Source organism: Drosophila simulans, chromosome X (genome assembly GCF_016746395.2).
Source record: "Drosophila simulans strain w501 chromosome X, Prin_Dsim_3.1, whole genome shotgun sequence".
In the NCBI taxonomy this organism is placed as follows: Eukaryota; Metazoa; Arthropoda; class Insecta; order Diptera; family Drosophilidae; genus Drosophila; species Drosophila simulans.
Window position 1 is genome coordinate 901706 of NC_052525.2, and position 19364 is coordinate 921069.

At 46.0% G+C, this 19364-nt stretch overlaps 2 protein-coding genes across 3 annotated transcripts in view; one reads left to right on the forward strand and one right to left on the reverse strand.

Moving 5' to 3' along the window:
- The window catches only part of LOC6740296 (venom serine protease inhibitor), a 34726-nt gene extending 18259 nt beyond the window's left edge, over positions 1 to 16467 (forward strand). Inside the window, exons 3-4 of one of the 2 annotated variants that reach the window (XM_044923635.1) lie at positions 7852 to 7976; positions 16239 to 16467. The gene's annotated coding sequence lies outside the window, so the exon portion shown is untranslated. The remainder of the gene's footprint in view (positions 1 to 7851; positions 7977 to 16238) is intronic. The other variant, XM_002077136.4, reaches the window with a different exon arrangement.
- LOC6724841 lies at positions 510 to 16364 on the reverse strand. The gene is made up of 4 exons (XM_039297112.2): positions 16269 to 16364; positions 3885 to 4187; positions 3096 to 3760; positions 510 to 2963 (listed from the first exon to the last, which is right to left on the reverse strand). Exons 2-4 carry the CDS (start codon positions 4111 to 4113, stop codon positions 2157 to 2159), a joined length of 1701 nt encoding a protein of 566 aa, XP_039153046.1. The 5' UTR covers positions 4114 to 4187; positions 16269 to 16364; the 3' UTR covers positions 510 to 2156.
- Positions 16468 to 19364: the final 2897 nt, after the last annotated feature.

The window sequence follows — 19364 nt, forward strand, 5'->3', positions numbered from 1 at the left end:
CAACTCCCTGTTCTCGGCTCCCGGCACCCGTCTCCGTTTCTGGTCCTCCAGTGGAGCGTGTTTAATGCTCACTTAAGTTGCGTTTATACAAATTTCTTCGCCCCCAACCTCCAGCCATATCCTTTTGTTCTTGGTCCTGTCCGGTGCCTGCGAACTTCCTTGGATATCCCTCGGCTCTTTGGGCAGAAAGTTTTGTGTGGAGTGGCTTTAGGTATCCTGGAGGACTTTCCCCTTTGCTGCTGCTCCTGCGTAAAGTAGATTCATTTGTGCCTTCCAAATGCTTTGTTGTTTACATTCCTGGAAGTTTGGTGTCTCACGTCGTTGGCACGCTCGCAGTATCACAGTATCCTTACCGAGCCATTCAGCTGGAAGAGTGCTGAAAAGGGCTTTGGCTTATCCCCAAAAAGGCTGCCGATAGAGATTATGATTTAAGGTTAGATACAGAATAGGGAATTTAAGTTAATATCTAAACGTATCATTTGCTTTAAATAGAACTGACAATTAGGCGACATGTTTTTTTTTTTTAATTTATTCTTCAATCACTTTGTTCTCATATCAGTTGTAGTTTATTAGCTACTCAAAAAAAAAATGAGGAAAGAAAATTGGGTTTCCTTCACACGGGTTGTCCTTATCAGCTAGCAACTAACATTAATACACTGAAGTATGTCTATATCTGTAAATCTGTATCTGTATATGTATATGTATTTGTGTTCGTTTATGTGTAGTCGTAAAACTATCGAATAGTTTTGGCAGGCAAACCGAATTGCCCCAACTGTACACGACTCTTTCTAGCTCCAACAACAATTTGACTAAGCTGCTATAAAAAATTAAAATAGACTACATAAGGAAAAGTGCGTGGTGTATTTGTGTGCTGTGCTGTGTTATGTAAGTGAGTGTGTGTGTTTTTTAATTCGTTTATTTGACATTTGTGTGTGTGTGTGTGTGTGTGTGTGCGAGTGTATGTGTATGTGTATGTACAAGTTAAAAAACATATGAATATTGGGTATGATGGTCGATCGGTAATAAACACCATTTAAGGATTGGGTTGAGCAGCTTCTCTAATCCTCGTCCTCTCTTCTTCAATATCCTGCTAGTTTGTCCGATTTACATCGGTCTAATCCGCATATAGTTCGTTTTATCCTTAGGTCCTTGTCCTCTTCGTTAACAATTTTCCTATTTACAGTTTACAACTCAAACTTGATCAATTTGCTTTGTCTTTTGCTTAGCATTAGTGATATATTTCGCTTGCGATTTTTAGGGGGGCATTTACTTGCCTATACAACAACAATAATATCGATTCTATCCAAATGTGAAAACAAAAATTCGCTTGAAATTTCCTCTCTTTCGTTTTTATAATTCTTAATAAACATCATCAGTCTTGAACTTAGTTTAGGTTTCCTTCACTTTTGCCCCTCATCCTCGACTCTCTTTCTGTTGTTAACTCAAGCAAATGTTATGATGGGTCTCATTTTTTGAAAAGTTGTGACCTTGTGTCTTTTTTTTGCGAATGGAAGTGTTAAATTGGGATATATGGAAGGGATTGTAGGGAAGGACGGGACGGGTCATTCGGGTCGGGTCGGGACGGGACTGACTACAATCCAGGTTCGAAGGCACAATTTCAAAAGATTTCTCTCCCACTCCGCGACTAACTAACGCCTCTTCTATACACTAGCCATACACTAGTAAGCTCTGCTTCTGTCTTAGATTTCGATGCATTCTGTCTGACGAAAGATCTTTACAAGGGACAAAACTCAATGGGATATTACAAACATTATAAAAGCATTATTAACTTTACATGTATTACTCAGATGAGTAGTATTTAACAACGCTCTAAAATCAAACTACAAATGCCATCGAATTGCAATCAAAAACAGTGCCTCGCTACGTATGGGGTTTGGATGGGAACTCTGGACATATATAGTAACTAAACTCAGAGACGAGTGATCCTCTGCGCAACAGAGACTCAGGGATTAGAGGACGGGTTCTGGGTTCTCCGTTTCGGGATCGGAGTCCGGTACGGATTCGGATTGTGAAACGCACGGCATTCGCTGACCTCCTCACACGAAGAACTCCTCGTTGCCAATGTTGCTGCCCGATGCTTCAACCAGTTGCCAGGGCCAGGACCATCCGCCTCCTCCGCCCCCGAGAAGTGTAAATCACCGCTCCGTGGAGTGGGTGGTGGTCCCACCGCCCAATCCGCTGCTGCTGCTCCCCGAACCGGAAGCGGAATTCAAACCCTGGCGGCGGAAGAAGCCAAGGGTGTCCAGCGCCTTAATAGTGCGTCGGATTAGCTCGTCCTTGTATTTCCAAATGGTTTTGTCCTCGACTGAGTGCTCCCGGTACTCCTCACAGCTCTTCTTCAGCGTCTTTACGCAGTCCGCCCGATAGTGCTGCAGCTGGGCGTCCTTGGTGTCCACAGGATACGACTTGCAGACGCCGCCCAGGCAGCTCAGTGGAAAGTGATTGTGGAGGGTGAGCACGCGCTCCGGATCGTGGAAGCATTTCACATACTGATTCGGCTTGGTGTAGTTCTTAGCACGATGGACGTGCTGCAGCATGTGCATGTACTTGGGTATGTCCTTGTGCCAGCCGTGTTCGTGCTGCTGGTCGTCCAAGAAGTACACGTTGCGGAAGTTGTAGCTGTGGAATCCGTCCGGCTTGATTTTGCGCGACTCTGGACGCACTTTGTCCATCAACTCGGACCATAAAACCGCTCCGCCCTTGGGCATGATCACCTCGTCAATGTCCAGCAGTGCGATGTAGTCGTACAGATAGAGATTTTTGTACAGGCAGTCGTTGTACGGAATAACCTCGTTTTGGCGCTTGTGGTTCGTCTTTTTGGTTAGGTAAAGGTGCTGGAATCCGGGCACATTTGGCTGGCCACCGGGCAGTGTCAGCGGGATCACTTGGACCTTGCCCTCCTGTTCGTAGTGATTGAGCACTTTGGTGATGTTGGGATGGACCTGTCGAGGGATAGGGGTATGATGAGTGTGGATTGACTATTAATTATCAGTTTGCTGAGCAACTGTTTCAATGGATATTCTTGAGCCATTTGGAAGTAATTTTTAGTGGGAACATGTGCATTACAATATTACCTGAAGATTGTAGAAGTAGATTTTGTCAGCCCCAAGGATATTGAGCATTTCGATCCACTCGATCAGCCGTACACTCAGGTCGTCGTAGAGGAAGTCCAATCCCTTGACGCACACAGCAAATCCCTTCTTCTGGTCATCCGGCGGTCGGTTGTAGATGACCCGCAGATTGTTTGTGGCCGTATCGCACTCTTTCTCCACCATCGACACGGAGCTGGGCACCACGCCGTGGAAGGGCTTGGGAATCTGGCAGGCGATCAGATAGGGCTGGTAGATGCCCTGCTTGTAGTTGCCCCACTTGTTGTACCAGATGTACTTGTACTCAAACGTTTTTACGATGAACGGCTCCTTTTGGCCGTCAAACCAGAACTGGCAGTAGGTCTTCACCTTGGGCTCAATCCTATCGATCATTCCAAGGATCCGCACAGTGGGCCCCAGCAACGAGGTGCGGCGGATGTCGTAATAAGCCCCAAAAAGCTGGAACGTTCCATTCGACGTGCGCAGCGTCTGCCAGTAGATGTTGTTGAACTCCAGCTCGAAAATGGAGGGGTACTTCGCGCAGGTCGACGACTTCTGCTGCAGGAAGTTCTTATTCTTGCTCCAATAGGCGATCGGCAGAGAGGGGATGCGGGACTCCACGTCTCTGACCAACTGGTCGTCGTCCATGGCTGCCAGAGAAAGGAATGATTGAGGCAAGTAGATTTAGTAAAATTGTTCTTATTGGTGCACCCCATTATATTCGTTTCGTCAGTTCAAGTATTTAAAATATTTGCCCGTAGCATTCTTGCTCACCTGTTCGATTGTCCACCAGTATCTCGCTGGGATCGAAGTGATCCGTGGTCGTGGAGGTGGTCTCCGCATAGCGAATGTCTTTCTGCAGCAGGATGCGTCCGTTGAGTGGCACCTGCTGGTACTCCTGCGGCACCAGATTCGTACCGTGCATCTTGAACAGTCCTATGATGACGAAGGACCAGACGCACAGCGAAAACAGGATCTTTAGGATCACCTTAGAGTGAGCCATGATGACTGGTACTGGTTGGCGCCGAAGTGATTTACTTTTTATGGCTGGGATTTCTTTTTATTCAGCCAGAGGCGCTGCAATGAAAAATGGTGGGTCGTTAGAAGGCGTTGCTTTTGTCATTTCCTCCTGTACTTCTCTCCACCCCCTAATCATTCATTTTTAAACTGGCGACCAGCCGGTCGGTCTATTTCCGTTGCCCAACCTCAAACACCCCCCTCCCCCACACCAAATCCTCGTTTTCCACTTTGGTCAGGCGCAAAATGTCAAGTTGAAAACTGCGTGTAATATTTTCTAGCCCGGGGCGAGAAATACCCACCAGGACGACAAGGGACGAGGGAGCTGCAGTGGGTGAAGGTCCTTAGCCTAATGGAAAACAATCTAAAAGCGCCACAATACAGCAGCAGCTACAGTGGTCTTGAAATGGCGAAATGCGGCTGCAATGTCAGCCCTTATATGTTCGTTGGACATGGGAGCATAACAAAACAGTATTGCATCAAATACTGGAAAACTGAAAGAATTTTGTCTAGTTTTGCCCCACTAATTAACCTGTTTTAAATTGTTTATGCATCTCCTTTTCTGCCACAACCACTGTTCACATTGGAAAACACCCAATTCACTTGCATTCGGTGGTGAAGTAGGCACACACACATGTGTACATACGTACGTGCCGCCCCTGGTACAGTCGCCTCCTCCAAAAGGCGACGCTGCAGGCGACAATCTGTTTGCCTATCTGCGCTTTGTATCTTTGCAATTGCGGGCTGTGCGTGCGACAAACGAGAAAAGACAAACGACGGACATGGACATTGGACGTTGGACATTGGACATCGGACATAGCTTTGCCATTCACCATTCGCCATTGACCATTCAGCATCCAGCGTCCAGCATTTGAACACTGTGTCTGGCGGCAAGGCCTTCTAATATTTATGACATTGCATCCAGCTTCTTGCCACTCGGAATCCCTTTGGGTCAGGACCACACACATCCATAACTCTGTGTGCGTTGGCCTCAGGAGCTGTGGGGATAGCCCGTTCTGATTCCCATCCCGCTTTGCATCGCAGCTCAGCTCCGTTGCTCTTTGTCTCTGTCGCTTTCAATTGAAGGCGAGTGTCCACTGTAGCTGACAAATTGCTTACAGCTCCTTTTATTTTTAGTACATTTGTTCACTCTCGTGCAAACTGGAAACCTATATTACTGGAATAACCTACGATTAAGAGGCAATCAAAAGTGGCACAGGAACGTACAAAGTTCTAAACTGCTTTCCACCTTTAGTAGATTGCAAATGCAGTTCACTTACTTCAGGAACTGCAGTTCGCCTGCACATTCACATCATTTTCGGTATTTGTTTAAGTTGAGTCCCGAAAACTTTGTGCAACATTTTTGCCGCATTCAAAATCAGCTGCAGGGATGTTTCAAAAAAGAGGTGGGGTGGGCAGCCGCCGGAGGGGAGCAGCAAGTTTTTACTCAAATGTTTTCCATTTCATTTGCATGCGCCGCAAACTTTTTGCAAACACCAGGCCGAGATACAGAGATACTCGTATACAAAGATGCAGCGAAACCGAATATGTTGCAACCAGCTTTCAACGAGCTGAACAAGCCCAAAGGCAGGGGTGGGGAAAGGGGAAGCGGGCTGCTGCAGGGCTCGTGAAAAATGCAAAATCACCTGTGCTCCCCCTTCCCTTTTCGGCGCTTTAATCCCGAAAGATTGGATATTCCGTATGGCATTTTCAACTAGCCCGAACAGTTGTTTATGCTACCAATCAGATCGTTCGTTCTCTCTCCTGGCCGAGTTCAAGGCCCTTCATTTTGGGGGATACATATGCTTTGGTTTGTGTGGAGCATGGAGTGTGGAGTGTGGAGTTTGGAGTGTGAAGTGTGGCCCGGGGATCTATCATTTATCACTTAGCAAAGACGCTCGCCCCGGGCTTTCGCGTACCCATAAATCTGCGAGGTCTTTGAAACGATTTGGGTCAATTTGCCATTAAATACGCGTCATGCTTATACGATTATTCAAAGGCCAAGCACAAAACACGGCTACAAGTACAAAATAGAACCCGACAAGTTCTTCTCGCAGCTGGTAAGTAATTTGCTAGGCAAAACAGGTTCGATCGATCTCCGGCCGGAATGTGTGTCGCACCCAGAGCGGGAATAGAATTCAACTGAAAACCCGCTGGAAGCAATAGAAATGGTAATGATGGCTTCAGGTAGGTATTCGGCTACCAAAATGGGTCAATGAGCCTCGATGACTCTTGCGATCGCCTGTCCAGAACGAGACCCAGAGTCAGAGCCAGAGCCCCAGCACAGAATTTGAGTCCGTGGTACCTCGATAGATTGCCCCTAAACGGCGAGCACTGATCTGCGGTTCATTGATCCGCTGGTGATCCAGAGGCGAACGAACGGAAATGTGCCGAAGACAACGTTAGTTTCTGGCAAAGCGCCAATTAATCTGGCTATTTTTCAAGGGAAATCAAATTGGCTACAGATCCTTGGAGCCGAGATACACGCATACATGTAGAAGAGACATTTGGATCAAGCGACTTATTGGAATAGCTCGCGACTCTATAAACATGACAAACGTCGATAGACGCGGTGGTGAGTGAGGTCATATTGGGGAAAATAACTGAACAGAGTACTCCTGAAGTTGTTGAAACCTTGGCAGGCACACGTAATACCTATAAATGCTGTCACATTCCAGGTACGATCGATCATAGCTCGTTTGGATTTTTCCAGCCGGCTGATTGATTTATGTATGCGAGCGATGAAGACAAACTTTAAAGTTGCTCATTAGCATGCTATTTATAGGTAGGATGCCAGGTGCACAGTCAGGTCCCCAGATGAATGAATCATTATCAGCACCGGCTTCATTGGCATTAATGCAAATAAGGTGATTCAATGAACCCCCGAGCACTAAACTATTTATGTATCCCCGCTAATGGCCAGAGTTGGTCGGGGAAGCAGAAAGAAAACCAGGAAAATTAAGCGAAATGAAGTGGTTTGGGGTAGGCAAAAGAGTGAAGTTGAGTAGACGAGAAAGAATCTAAATGAAAGGTCGGGTCAAGTGGCACGGTGGCACGGTGGCAAAGCTCCGTTCGATGGGGCCACATTTGTATCTCTGCATGGTTGTTACGGAAATGAAGCCGCGCGCCGAGAGCCGAAAAATGAAAACCAAAAGTCGAAACACGAACGCATTTAAAATGCAGAAGGCAGACGCAAAGTGGCGCAAATGAACTTAAGTATATCGCGAGAAGTGTTGAGCACTGAGCATCGCGCATCTCGCAGATACGCCGCAGCATATGTATCTTCGCATGGGCGTGAGTATCTCGTATCCGCATCTGTAGCTTCAGCTCCATACGCACATTGTACACTTCGAAAAATAAGCAGCTAAGCAACTGATTAAAGTCCATTATATGGAGTTGATATAGGTATAAAAATCGTTTATACCTATAAAAGTATCTAATCTACATACACTGCTGCTCACTGAAATGCTATGTTAATGATTTTAAGAATCCTATCAATTTTTTTCACTGCGTACCTGTGGCGTAGCGTCTGCAATTTTAATTCGCCTCACATCCTTTTATTTGCGTACGTGCGCCGCAACTTCTGGTGGCGCTGCCTCCTCGATTTCCTCGGATTTCGTTGCGCTTCCTTGCTTTTCCCACCACGATTGATAGCAAAATGATTTCTCAATATGTCGCCTAAGTTGATTTTCCGTTTTTTGATGCCAAATGAAATTTGTTTTAGCACCATCCCATGGCATGTGGCGCGGCGTGGCGTATCTGGCGGATACATTTCGCTCTTGGCAAACAAAATTCAGCTCAAATTGAATTACAAATATTGTGTCGCACAGAGGAACCATACCATTTCGGGTCAGTCGGTAAAAGTGTTTTAGATTTGCCAGCCATTCTTTTTGGCAATTATCGTTTCACCCGCCCCTCCTCCTCAACCGCCCCCTCCCACCAGGTGCCCCCTCGCATCCACGTGCTTCAGCTTCAATTGCCATTAGAAGTTCAGTAAATGAACATTTAATTTCAATTAACAGCAGCACAAAATACCCAGGATGAGGGGTTTGGCTTTTATTAACCCATGCTAAGCCTGCCTGATTATTATTTTTGTGCCGGACTATTTATGGCCATAAGTGCTCCGCAGCGCTGCAAATGTATCTCGTAATTCAACAGCAACAACCGCAAAACAAATAAAAGCAACCTCGATGATAACAATCATCGTCAACAGCAACAAATGCACGCAATTGTTGTCAGTGATTTAAAATTTATAACAATTAACAGAAAACAATGCGGCAAATTGTCAAAAGACATGAAACGGGTGATGACCAATATGCAAATGGAAAATGGCCCGAACGGGAAACGGAAAATGGGAAATGGAAATGGCCAAGAGTGCCGCAACATGGCGCAATCCGAAAGGGGCGGCAGCCACGCCCCCACCGTCCACACCCATCCTCCACAGCAACTTGAATAACGAGCAACAAGAATTTGCGACATTTTCGCTCGATACTTTTGCACCTCCGTGGGCCAAAAGAGGCGATCATTGGAATACAGTGAATTATTGATTTGACTAAGTAAAGTATTTAATTTTAAATAGCATTGTGGCCCCTTCTTTACAGCTTCTTTATTGTTGGCCCGACTAGACTAATCAACATAAATGTACGGATGTGAGGCTTGACTCAATCCCTGCATCATAAAAGTTAAAACGCCTATTAAGTGGTGTTAAATTTGAAATCATTTAAACATTCTGCAAATTTAAAAGGCTCTTCAGCTTAGATTGATGTCTGTGACTACTCCTCACTCCTCACTACTAACTAACGCCTCGAAATGGCAGTCATTTGCAAATACATTATCCACTTAAGCATCGTGATTTGATGACGTTGTTGGCGTTATCTTTCTGGATATATATATATTTTTTGCCTTTTTGCCGTGTTTAATTGCAGGAGACCCATCATTCTCAGCGCTGACTCTCTATTTCTAAGCCGCCAGTCTAAGCAATACCTGTCACGAGCCGAACGAACGAGCGACCAGCAATTGTATTCTACAGATGCAACATACAATGGTTGGCGACTTACGCGACTGGCTGGCTGATAAGTTGCGCAATCCGCTTGCGTCATCCCGAGATAAAGACGGAGTTTATGTCGGCGTGGAGTGCACGACAATGCCTTGACCGACAGCCATGCCGCCACCGCGTGCTATCTGCATCTCGCACCCTAACTCCAATCGGTTGAATCTGTATCTTCTTTTTTTCGCAGGGGTACCTATTATGGCAGTGGTAGTGGTCGGGGTCTCGGGGGGAATCGGGCGGTATCGGGAGAATCGAGGGGTCACAGCACAACCCGCAAACATGGCCATGTGTGACAGGGCCAACGCAATTGAGAAACAATTTCGCAGAGGAGCAAATCAACGTTTAACCAGATGCGAACGACACACACACACAGAAAGAGACGGAGACCCAAAACTTTGACTGCACGTTGTCTATATAAATGCGACACGAACTGTTTAGCTTCGACTGATGTCGCTGCCGTGGCTGCCATCATTGTTGCAGTCGCAGTTGCTGCAGCATGCCACCGAAATCAGTGCTGCATGGTGCTTGCTGCATGCTGCATGCTGAACGCTCAAGAAACCCACTGCCAACCGTGTCCGAGCATCGTTCCAAGAGTCTGCTCGGTGTTTAAATTAAAGTCTCAGTTTGTGTTGGCGTGTGCACTCCGTTTATCTGAAGCCAGCCACCACAGTGCACTGCGAGAAAGCGAGACGATGGGAAACGTAAAAACAATTTAGTAATTGTAAACGGCAGTGGAATATCGATTGAGTTTAAAATGATTCTTATCATAAGTAATGTTGAAATCACAATGCCCAGCCCTTTTCTTGAAGTGCATGTCGGCCAATGTGGATTTTTGCGTGTTTGATTTTCCTGTCACGTTCCAGCTAACAACATAAGGAAGCAGCCGAATGCTAGGCAGTCTTTGTGCCCATCCCTCCCTTGGCTCCCCGCTTCCTCGGTTTGTGTCTGCGGCAGTTCCCTGCGCGACAGTCAGTCAGTCGACTCGGAGTCGAATTCGGATCTGGATTCAGACCTTAGACTGGAGACAAGTCGGGGCACCATAACCAAGCCGCCGCCGCCGCCGCCGCCGTGCCAACTCCGTAAGTTGTCAGCGGCAATTTGAATGGCACGTGGGATGTGAGTGAAAGGGAAAGGGGGAGAGAGATTCAAGGAAGGATAGATGCGACATGGGACGGCGTATCTAGAAGTTCGTCTCGCTGTCACTCAGGCCGCTGACTTTGATTGCAATGCGCCAAGGATGCCTCCAAATCAGATTCAGAATCCGACTACGAATGCGATTCACTGCTGCTGATGCTGATGCATCCTCAATCCGGTCGTTGTCGCTTGAACTAACATTGCTGAAACTGTCAACTGGATGGAAGGTGGGTCGCAGTCGCAGTCGAATTCTCAGCTCCTGCCCCAGCTGCTGCAGCCCGCTTAATGTGGCGGCAACAAGTCAATAGATTCCGTTGAAAGGTGCTAAGCCGATAGATGGATGGGTGGTGGGGAAAGGGCAATGGGAAAGGGGTGTGAGGAGAAGAAGCAGAAGCCAGGTACCGCTGCAAGTATGTATAACGTTGCCTACTGACGTGAGACAATTACGTGAGCAAATTGCAAAATATTTGCCTGGGTGAATGCGACATGTGAGACATTCGATCGATGGGCGCATGCTGCACAGATAAGTGACTTGGGCGAGCGACGTAAGGAGATTAAATCAATTATATGGAAATTATGAAAACTCAATTTGCAGGAAAATTCAAGTGATCTAGGACATCACGCCAACAGCTCAGCCCCAATGCCCGCCATCCCCATCGCCTAATCTCGGCGAGAACAGCGAGGCTAATAAGCCATAAAATATCCAGAAATTACGTTAACTACGTAAAGAACCTAGGAACTGAACGCAATTACTCCTCGTTTCAATATAATACGGCGACGTGACACATTTACGTGAGTAGGTTACGCGACGTAGCCGGAATTCATTCCATCCCAGTTGAGAATGGCGAATGGAGAACGGAGAACGGAGAACGGAGAACAGAGAGCAGGCAGCTTTCCCGGAAGGCATTACAATGGCCGTACCGTCCTGCTATCTACGGCCGGACAGCTATACGTATGTACCTTTTTACGGAACCCAGGACGCAGGGATGGCGGGATAACGGGATGACGGGATGACGGGATAACGGAATGGCGGAATAACGGCATGGGCGGCAACGTAAGCAAACAGTGCCGGCAAAAAGCAAACAACGGAAAGTGAGAAGTGCCACAAAAACGGCAGCAAATGGCTGCCACTCGCAGTTGCAATAGCACCACAAGCAAAGCAATAGCAATGGCAATGGCAATAGCAATAGCACTGGAAACGGCAACAAGGGCCGGCGACAAACAAAGGCAACAGCAAAGTCGCCAAAAAGGTGGGACGGCGGCCAGGGGCGTGGCATAGGGGGGCTGGGGGGTGGTGGGACGGTGATGTTGGGTGGATGAATAAGCGTAACAAACTTGGTGGGTCAAAAATACACAGTGGAAATAAAGTCATGCACTTAATTGGTCGAGTTTGAAAGAAAGACCCATTCCTGGTCCTCACCTGCACTCTAGTGATACGTTTCCCATTATAATGGGTAACATTTAGGCTACCTGTTGATGTAATATGCTTAGCTATTCGATAGACTTGAGATTGCTTTGAATTCAATTTCAATAATTCAGAGTAGGAATATGGCTTTTGCAAAGTGTTGGCCATTCTGTAGGCCAGACTCTCAGATCCGCACGGTGTGGTTCGCTCGGTTTTGGTCTCCATTTGATGGCGACTCTTTGGTTTGGTTTTCAGTTTTCCTTTTTCTGTTTTCTGCTTTCGCCTTCTTGTTCTCGTTCTGGCCATACGATGTTTTTTCGCCCTTTTGTAGCTTTGAAAGGCACAAAGGCGAGCGAACCACTAGGAACCAGTGCCAGTAACCACCGCCTGGCAGAACCACCTTGTGACCGAGCCAACTGCCTCAATTTGCATATGGAATTTATGCTTTTGATGACGCGGGCGACGCCGGCCAAAGTCAACTGCATGTTAATGAAACCCGAATGCATAAGTAAGCCCCCTTTCCTTTCCTCTCTTCATTTTCCATTTTCCAGCGACACAGCGAGAAATTGAGAACCAATCCGTTCGATTCTCGAACATCGCTTTGTATAAAAATAAGCTTATAGCAGAAAGAAAGACAGATTCTTTTCTATTGACTTGATGGACCAGGAAAACTTGCTATTGTTGAGCAGTTTGGCCTTTTTTTGCTCTGTGCAGCATTGAAAGAAAATCCCGCGCAAACATCTGCCCCACCGGCCCCTCTTTTATCACGACTTTTTTCATGCCGCCGTGCATTTTTGAAAAGCGAAAAGTTCAAGGATTGCTGCAGAGACGTCGTGCGCTTAGATTCTGTGCAGATTTGGGTGCCCCACAGTGGCCAGGTAACCCCAAAAAGCAACAATCACAACAGCAGCAACGGCAGCCTAAAGCCTAAAGCCAAAAGCCAAAGCCGAAAGTCGAACCACGGACATCGAAAACATGCAACGAGGTGGGGCATTGGGCTTTTTGGGAGCACTAGGCAGTCATCAGGAAGAATTGCTTTAGAATCAAATGCCATGGAAAATGGAATAGTCTAGTAAGTAGATTGCCTAACCAGCACATACCTCGACAGCCTTGGGTTGCAAGGAAAATGTTATCCACAACCTAAGTACGGCTCAAAGTCTCACCAAAGACACTAGAATAACAAGATGCGTAACGGCCATACATTCGTTTGGCACTATGCAGCCACTTTTTTGGTGAAGGCCAAATTTGCTCTCTTTCCGCTCGCTCACGCTGAGAGCGTAAGAAATCTAATAATAGAATTTGCTTGCTTGTGTGAGTAAAAACAAAAGACGAGAACGCGTATATGTTGCGTGTTGTGCTAGAAGACGATTTTCGGGCCGAAATCAATTCTGATCGAAGAAACGAATTTACATATTTGGAGTTGTGGCCAATTTCGTAGCAATATGATGAAATAAAATAAAAATTTCCTGACTATTATAATTTTAAAATTTTTTAAATTCGTTTGTTAAAATCGCCGCTCAAATTAGCTACCGTTTACATATTTATATTTTATTTTTATTTTATTTATATTATAAATAAATAAATATGAAATAAATTTTTCATAAAATAATAATTATTTTTTAATTTCATAAAAAAATAATAATTTTATTCATAAATAATATTTCATTATAATAATTCATAAAAAATAATAATACGTAGTAGAAAATAAAAATTAATAAAATAAATAAAAATATGAAAACAGTTCGTTGCAAAAGTCATATCGTCAGGCACGAAGTGCGGACACAAGCACTCAACAATCATTGCCTTATTAATTTTTCTCACGCCGCAAGCTGAATACCCTAATGACAAGTATTCTAATATAAAGTCATTTTCGAAATATATTTTGTGACGTACATAGATTCGGCTATTACTATTTCTAAGCTTTATTTAAATAATAATAACGTTAAGGCAAGACAAAACAAGAATTTTTCGCATAGAGCCAATTAATCAAAAATAATATAGATTTAAAGTCAACGAACTTCTAAGGTGAAGGGCATATTTTGTCAAATTTACAATGCATGAGCACACGTATGCACACATACAGTTGTATGCTATCACTGTATGCGTAGAAAAGAGCTGTTTGCTGTAGCGCTCTCCGCTCTTTCTCTCTCGAACAAAAACTCAAGAGAGCCTGGAGCCACCTCTAGAGCCACGGCCTAAAAATCGCGTGCCAAAAATTTGTATGGCCGTTACGCATCTTGTTATTCTAGTGTCTTTGGTCTCACCTATGTATCTATCCCAACGATCCATAATGCAATAACCGATTTTAAACAATCCGTTTAGTGTAACTCCGTTTTTGGAGTTGGCTGAGGGCATAGTTAAATAAATGCCAAGATACTGTCACTGTTAGTCCGCAGGAAATGTCAAAGTTGAACCCATCGATCGATTCTAATGTAGAACCAAGATTCAAGATGTAGAACCACGCTAGCAATTCTGCAGATTAGATTTGCTGTCTGGCTAAGTTGCAAGATCTCTTCTAAGTCAAACGCCGAGACTTAGAGGACTGGACTGGAAGGGAGACCAGATACCAGAGACCAAAGAGCTCCCCCAATGCGTTGCCTTTCACTTGCAACTCGCAACTGGCAACTGCGCCGATGGTAAAGTAAAATTGCTTTATGTTTGTCTCTTATTTCCCAGTGTCAACTTTGAAATGTAACGGACTGTGGTGGGGAAGGCATTCGTCACTTGGCGTTCGGCTCGCTGCACGACAAACATCCAATTAAGCTATAAAAATCTTAATTTAATTATTTGCCACACGAACAAAGCCGCAGAACGAACGAGCGCCGGATGATGGAGATTCGAGTTGGAGTTAGAGTTAGAGTTTGCAGATGGAGATGACGTTGGCGGTGGCGGTGGCGATGGCGAGGCGATGCAGTTGAAGTTGGCTTTCAGAAGACGGAATATATATGGCACTGGTGGTGGTCGAGAAGGAGCCAAAGCCAGAGCCAGAGCCAGAGCATTTGCCATTCACATCCCCATTCGCATTTTCAGTTTGGTGAACGAGTGCAGCGCGAGATGACGACAACGATTTATGGTGGCCGGTTTTTCTTCATTTGGGCCCTGCTCCGAGCACCGAGCACCAAGCACCGAGCTCCAAACTCCGAGCAATGGCAAAAAGCAAGAAGCCAAGGCAAGACCAAAAGCAAAAGGCAAAAAGCACAGAAATCAAATAGCAAGAGCACGAGCTGCCAAGCAGCCAAGCAAGCGAGCAAACGAGCAACAAGGCAGCAGGCAGGCAGGCAACATGCATTTTTCATGAATTAGTTCACATATAAAAGTCAAATGCAGCACCGGAGTTGGAAAACGGGCCCGGAAAAACGGGGGCGGGCGAAACAACGGGAGTCGGCTGGAGTTGGCTGGCTGCAGGCACATAAACAGATTTTGTGGTCGTGGCACACACCGAGAAAAAATGCGACAAAACCGTACAACAACCCACACCGAGTGCAATCAAAAGAGCAGAGAAGGCGGCCGAAGGGAGCTCCTGGATATTCCGGCAGTGACGAGTTAAATGGCCATCCCCATACCAATCCAGACATAGGAAACGCATTCCAATCCCAAGTTGCAAAGGTAATTCAAATGTTGCTTCGAGCCACAGCTTGTGCCACGTGCCCATCCCCATTTTGTTAGCTGTGGCACCTGCTTATTTTGATTCTTCGCTGCATAATTAATGAAATGAAAGCAGCTCAGCGCCCCTTTCTGCCCCTTTGTCATCTTTCTGTGCCATAAATTAGACGATGCAGGAGAGGAGGAGCCAAGTCAGCTGAATCTGGTTAACAATTTCAGGAAGGAGATAATGTGCAGCCGATAATGCGAATAGCTTCTGGGCGAAAATACATTTTGAATGAAAGGTACGGTCCGGCCGTAGCGAATCGAAATCAAAGCGAACTGCCCCCGCCTGCCCGCCTGCTCGCCTGACTGACTGACCCAAAATCGGGAAGTCAACCTGTATCTCCCTGGCATCCAGATCCAAGAGGCAAAAGCTCAGTCAGCAGGATAAAGCGAAGCGTTTAATGCGAGCTTGTTGTTTGGCTGGTTGGTTTGTTTGTTGTTATATTTGTTGTTGGCATGCCCGTTGGCCATTTTACGGAGCCAGCCACTTGACACAACAAGAGAAGAGTGGAGAACGGGATGGCAGGAGTTCGTATGATTCTGCGCGGGGGGAGGGGAGGTAGGAGAGCACGGTGAACGAAACATTGAGCAAGTTAAAATATAATAAACAGGCTTAAAAACACACAAACATAGAAAGGCATATGCCTGCGTATGCTTTTCTTTTTATGGCAAACAATCCAACAAACAGAGCCGAAACACATTCAGGTCTGGAAAATGGATGCGAAATGTTATTCGGCGAGGAAATGACCGAGTTGAAAACGGGGCTTGCCGCTTCTGGACAAATGCCATCGATCTAATTTCATTCTGTTTCTTAAATAATTGTACATCGCAAATTAACTACAACTAAGAAATGTACTTTTTGTGTCTCCGACAGCCAACTTAATACTGGTCTGCAAAAGCTCACCTGATAGATGCCACGTGCCACGCAGGCTGAGGAACTTTGGGGCAAAACTGGCCGTCTGATGCTGCTGCTGAGGACCTCGATGTTGCTGCTGTGGTGCTGCAATGAAATCCAGGGTAGAGTTGATTAAAAAAAAAAAACCAAAATAAATTGAAGCCAAAGGCAGGGCATTGTCCTTTGGTCTAACCTCTAAGCATTTTAATTCTATTTGGCTTTCTGTCTGAAGTGGCGAGAACAAAGAGGGGTATGTAAAAGGTCTTGAAATGCTTTGGAAACAATCGCGTATTGCATATGGGATCAGGGCCCGAACGGGCAGGCTTAGGTGTGAAAATGGCCCAGATATGTGCATATGTATGTGCATGTGTGTGTATTTGCGAGCATGCGGGAAGCAGCGGTTCAAGGTTTCCACTGCCATGTTCGTTGGCCCACTTTCAAAGGGTGTGGGCAAAAGTGAAAGTGAATTATTAACACAATTGCTATTAGCGCTGATAGCAAGTGCACATACGGCTGCAGTTTTGCTGTAGCCCATAAGTTTTTGTGTTTCTGCCGCCGGCAAAGTGGCTGCCACCACGCCCGAAGGTCTAAAGCTGGAGAGTTGGCTCACCAGCAGATACCACAACACATTGTGTTGGGTGGGTGCAGGTAAGCCCCCACCAGGACGACATTTTAACTTCAACCATCTCTTCTTCCAGTGGAACTATTCATTTCCGACTTACATGCACACTTGCATAACATCATCTGCTATCTATCTGTCTTTGTGCACAGTATTGACTTGGATTTCCTATAATTAGCTGACCATCAACATATGGCTTTGGCCATCACTGATATACTTGTCCCAACGGAACTTAATTGAAAGATTCCTGCCGGATCGCCGGTTTCGGGCAACAGTTCATAGTTCCCGGTACTCACTTTTTAGTTCTCAGTTGGCTCAGTTGGCTGTCCGCTTTGATTAATGATTGTCGACAAGTACAACAACGGCCACGCCCCCTGCTTTGGCCGCTGTCTACCGCCCAGAGGAGAGGAGGAGCCAAAACAAAACGTCCGTCAGCTGGCGTCAGGATGTCAGGGTGGCAGGAAGAAGGGCAGATTGGGCCATTGGACTATTGGGCCAGAAGGGAGACGGAGCTTAGCTGGGCTGCAGATTGCTCATACGCAGCGTGGTCCCCTTGAGCCAAAATGAAGTTGCTTGCGGTGCTGGCGCTGCTAGTTTGGAACAGTTGACAGCGAAGCGAAGCCGAGCGAGGCAGCATCATGATTTATGTCGTTTTATTTAATTTTAATTGAAAAACTTGCACACGAAGAGCGACATGACGACAAACAACCGAAAACCCCGAATGCCAAAACAGCAGAGCACAGCCAAATGTAATTAAAATGGCATTTGCTCGCCATTCTGTTCCCTTTGAGTCGCACATTTTCCACCATCTTGCTTTGGCATCAGCAATCTGCACCTACCAAGTCCTGGAAATGCAAATAAATAGCAAGACAAAGGCTCAAATGCAAATAGAATGACTTTATTAAATGGGCGGGCGGGTTGGTTTCGCTGCGGAGGATAGAACGGCTCAGAATCGCTGAGCAAGTTCGCAGTTGGTAAATGATAAAGGCACGAGGGTTGGCAAACGTACTGGGACTTGACTCTTGAAAAGGGGATCGAAACAAGTGAAGCCGTGTCTAACAAGCCACGCGACCTTTTCTCCCTGATTTTTCTGCTTGCTTCTCCCATTATGACAAATGCAAATGACACACTCGAGAAGAGGCTTGCAGAGCGGGAAATATGAACTGTAGAAAGTGGGCGCAGTCTATGAACAAGACATTACAACGGCAACAGCAACAGCAATAATACAACGACAGCCACAAGAACCAGTCAAAAGCCGCACAGTGGGACGAAGCGAAACAAACAAACCAAAAAAGAAACGAAAATAAAAGAATGGAATTAGAAATGGAAATAGAAAAAGGAGTCGAGGACAAACCAAACTCGGTCTTCCTTCGGGATTCGGGAATATGAGTGCCTTAGGAAACCAACTCGAGGGATTTCCGCAGGCGGCTTGGCGGCTCGGCGGCTCCTTGGTGTAGTTTCCTCCCACAATTCTCGGCATGCTCTCCACGGTGCGGCAGTTGCACAAAAAAATGGCGGGGCACGGGCAGTTGGCAACCAGAAAAACTGCCGCCAACGCTATAAATCATGCGGCCAGCAGCAAAAGCAACAAAAGCGACCAGCAGCAGAAATGTAACAAAAAGTATAAACATAAAAAAGGGAAATTAAATAACAATAACAAGGTTATTCGGCGAGTGTTGCTGGCGCTGCTGCGATAACGCTTACGCTTTTGCTTTTGCTTTTTGTTATTGCTTTTGCCTTTGCCAACTAAGTGCAGCCGGGCAACATGGAAAACATTTCGAGTGTGCTGCAAATGGAGTGTTTTTTATTGCATTAACATAAATACATTAGAACGCCGGGGAATGGACTTTGGTGGCTTGCTGTTGACTCACGGCGCGTGTTCCCAGCCAGATACATTCGTATATGTATGCACATATCTATGTGCAAGTGTGTGGTCCGAAAGGGTATACACATGCCGGGGACATCGGCTCGTTGCCAATTCTTTTTAGGGTGTAATATATGCGACTAAACTCAGCGCGTTTGGATCAGCAAACTCCTGAGGGCAAAGGAAAAAGTACTGGTTATATCATCCAAACTAAATAGCCCAAATAAGAAAAGGGTTTAAGCTCACATTTCATTTGAGTAACCATCAAACGCATTGATTGTGAGCTCGGCTCCCTCATCTCATGGTTTGGTTTGCGGGCGGAAATTGTAATGACAGCTGGGACCTGTGACTTGGCTGCTCCTCGAACAACACCAGTCAAAAGCATCGCATTCCGCATCCGCCTTCCACATCCACCCGTCGGCAAATGACTGGGCTAAGCATTAAACTGTTATTCCTCTTGGCCAGTGTCAATAAAATGAATGAAACTTAGAACTTTAAATGGCGAGGCGAATGCAATTTAATCAAGCCAACTGCAAATGAATGCACAGACCAGCGGCATTTGCATGCCAACACAACAGCAACCGCAGCAGAAGCAGCAGCAGCAGCAGCAACAGGAGACGCA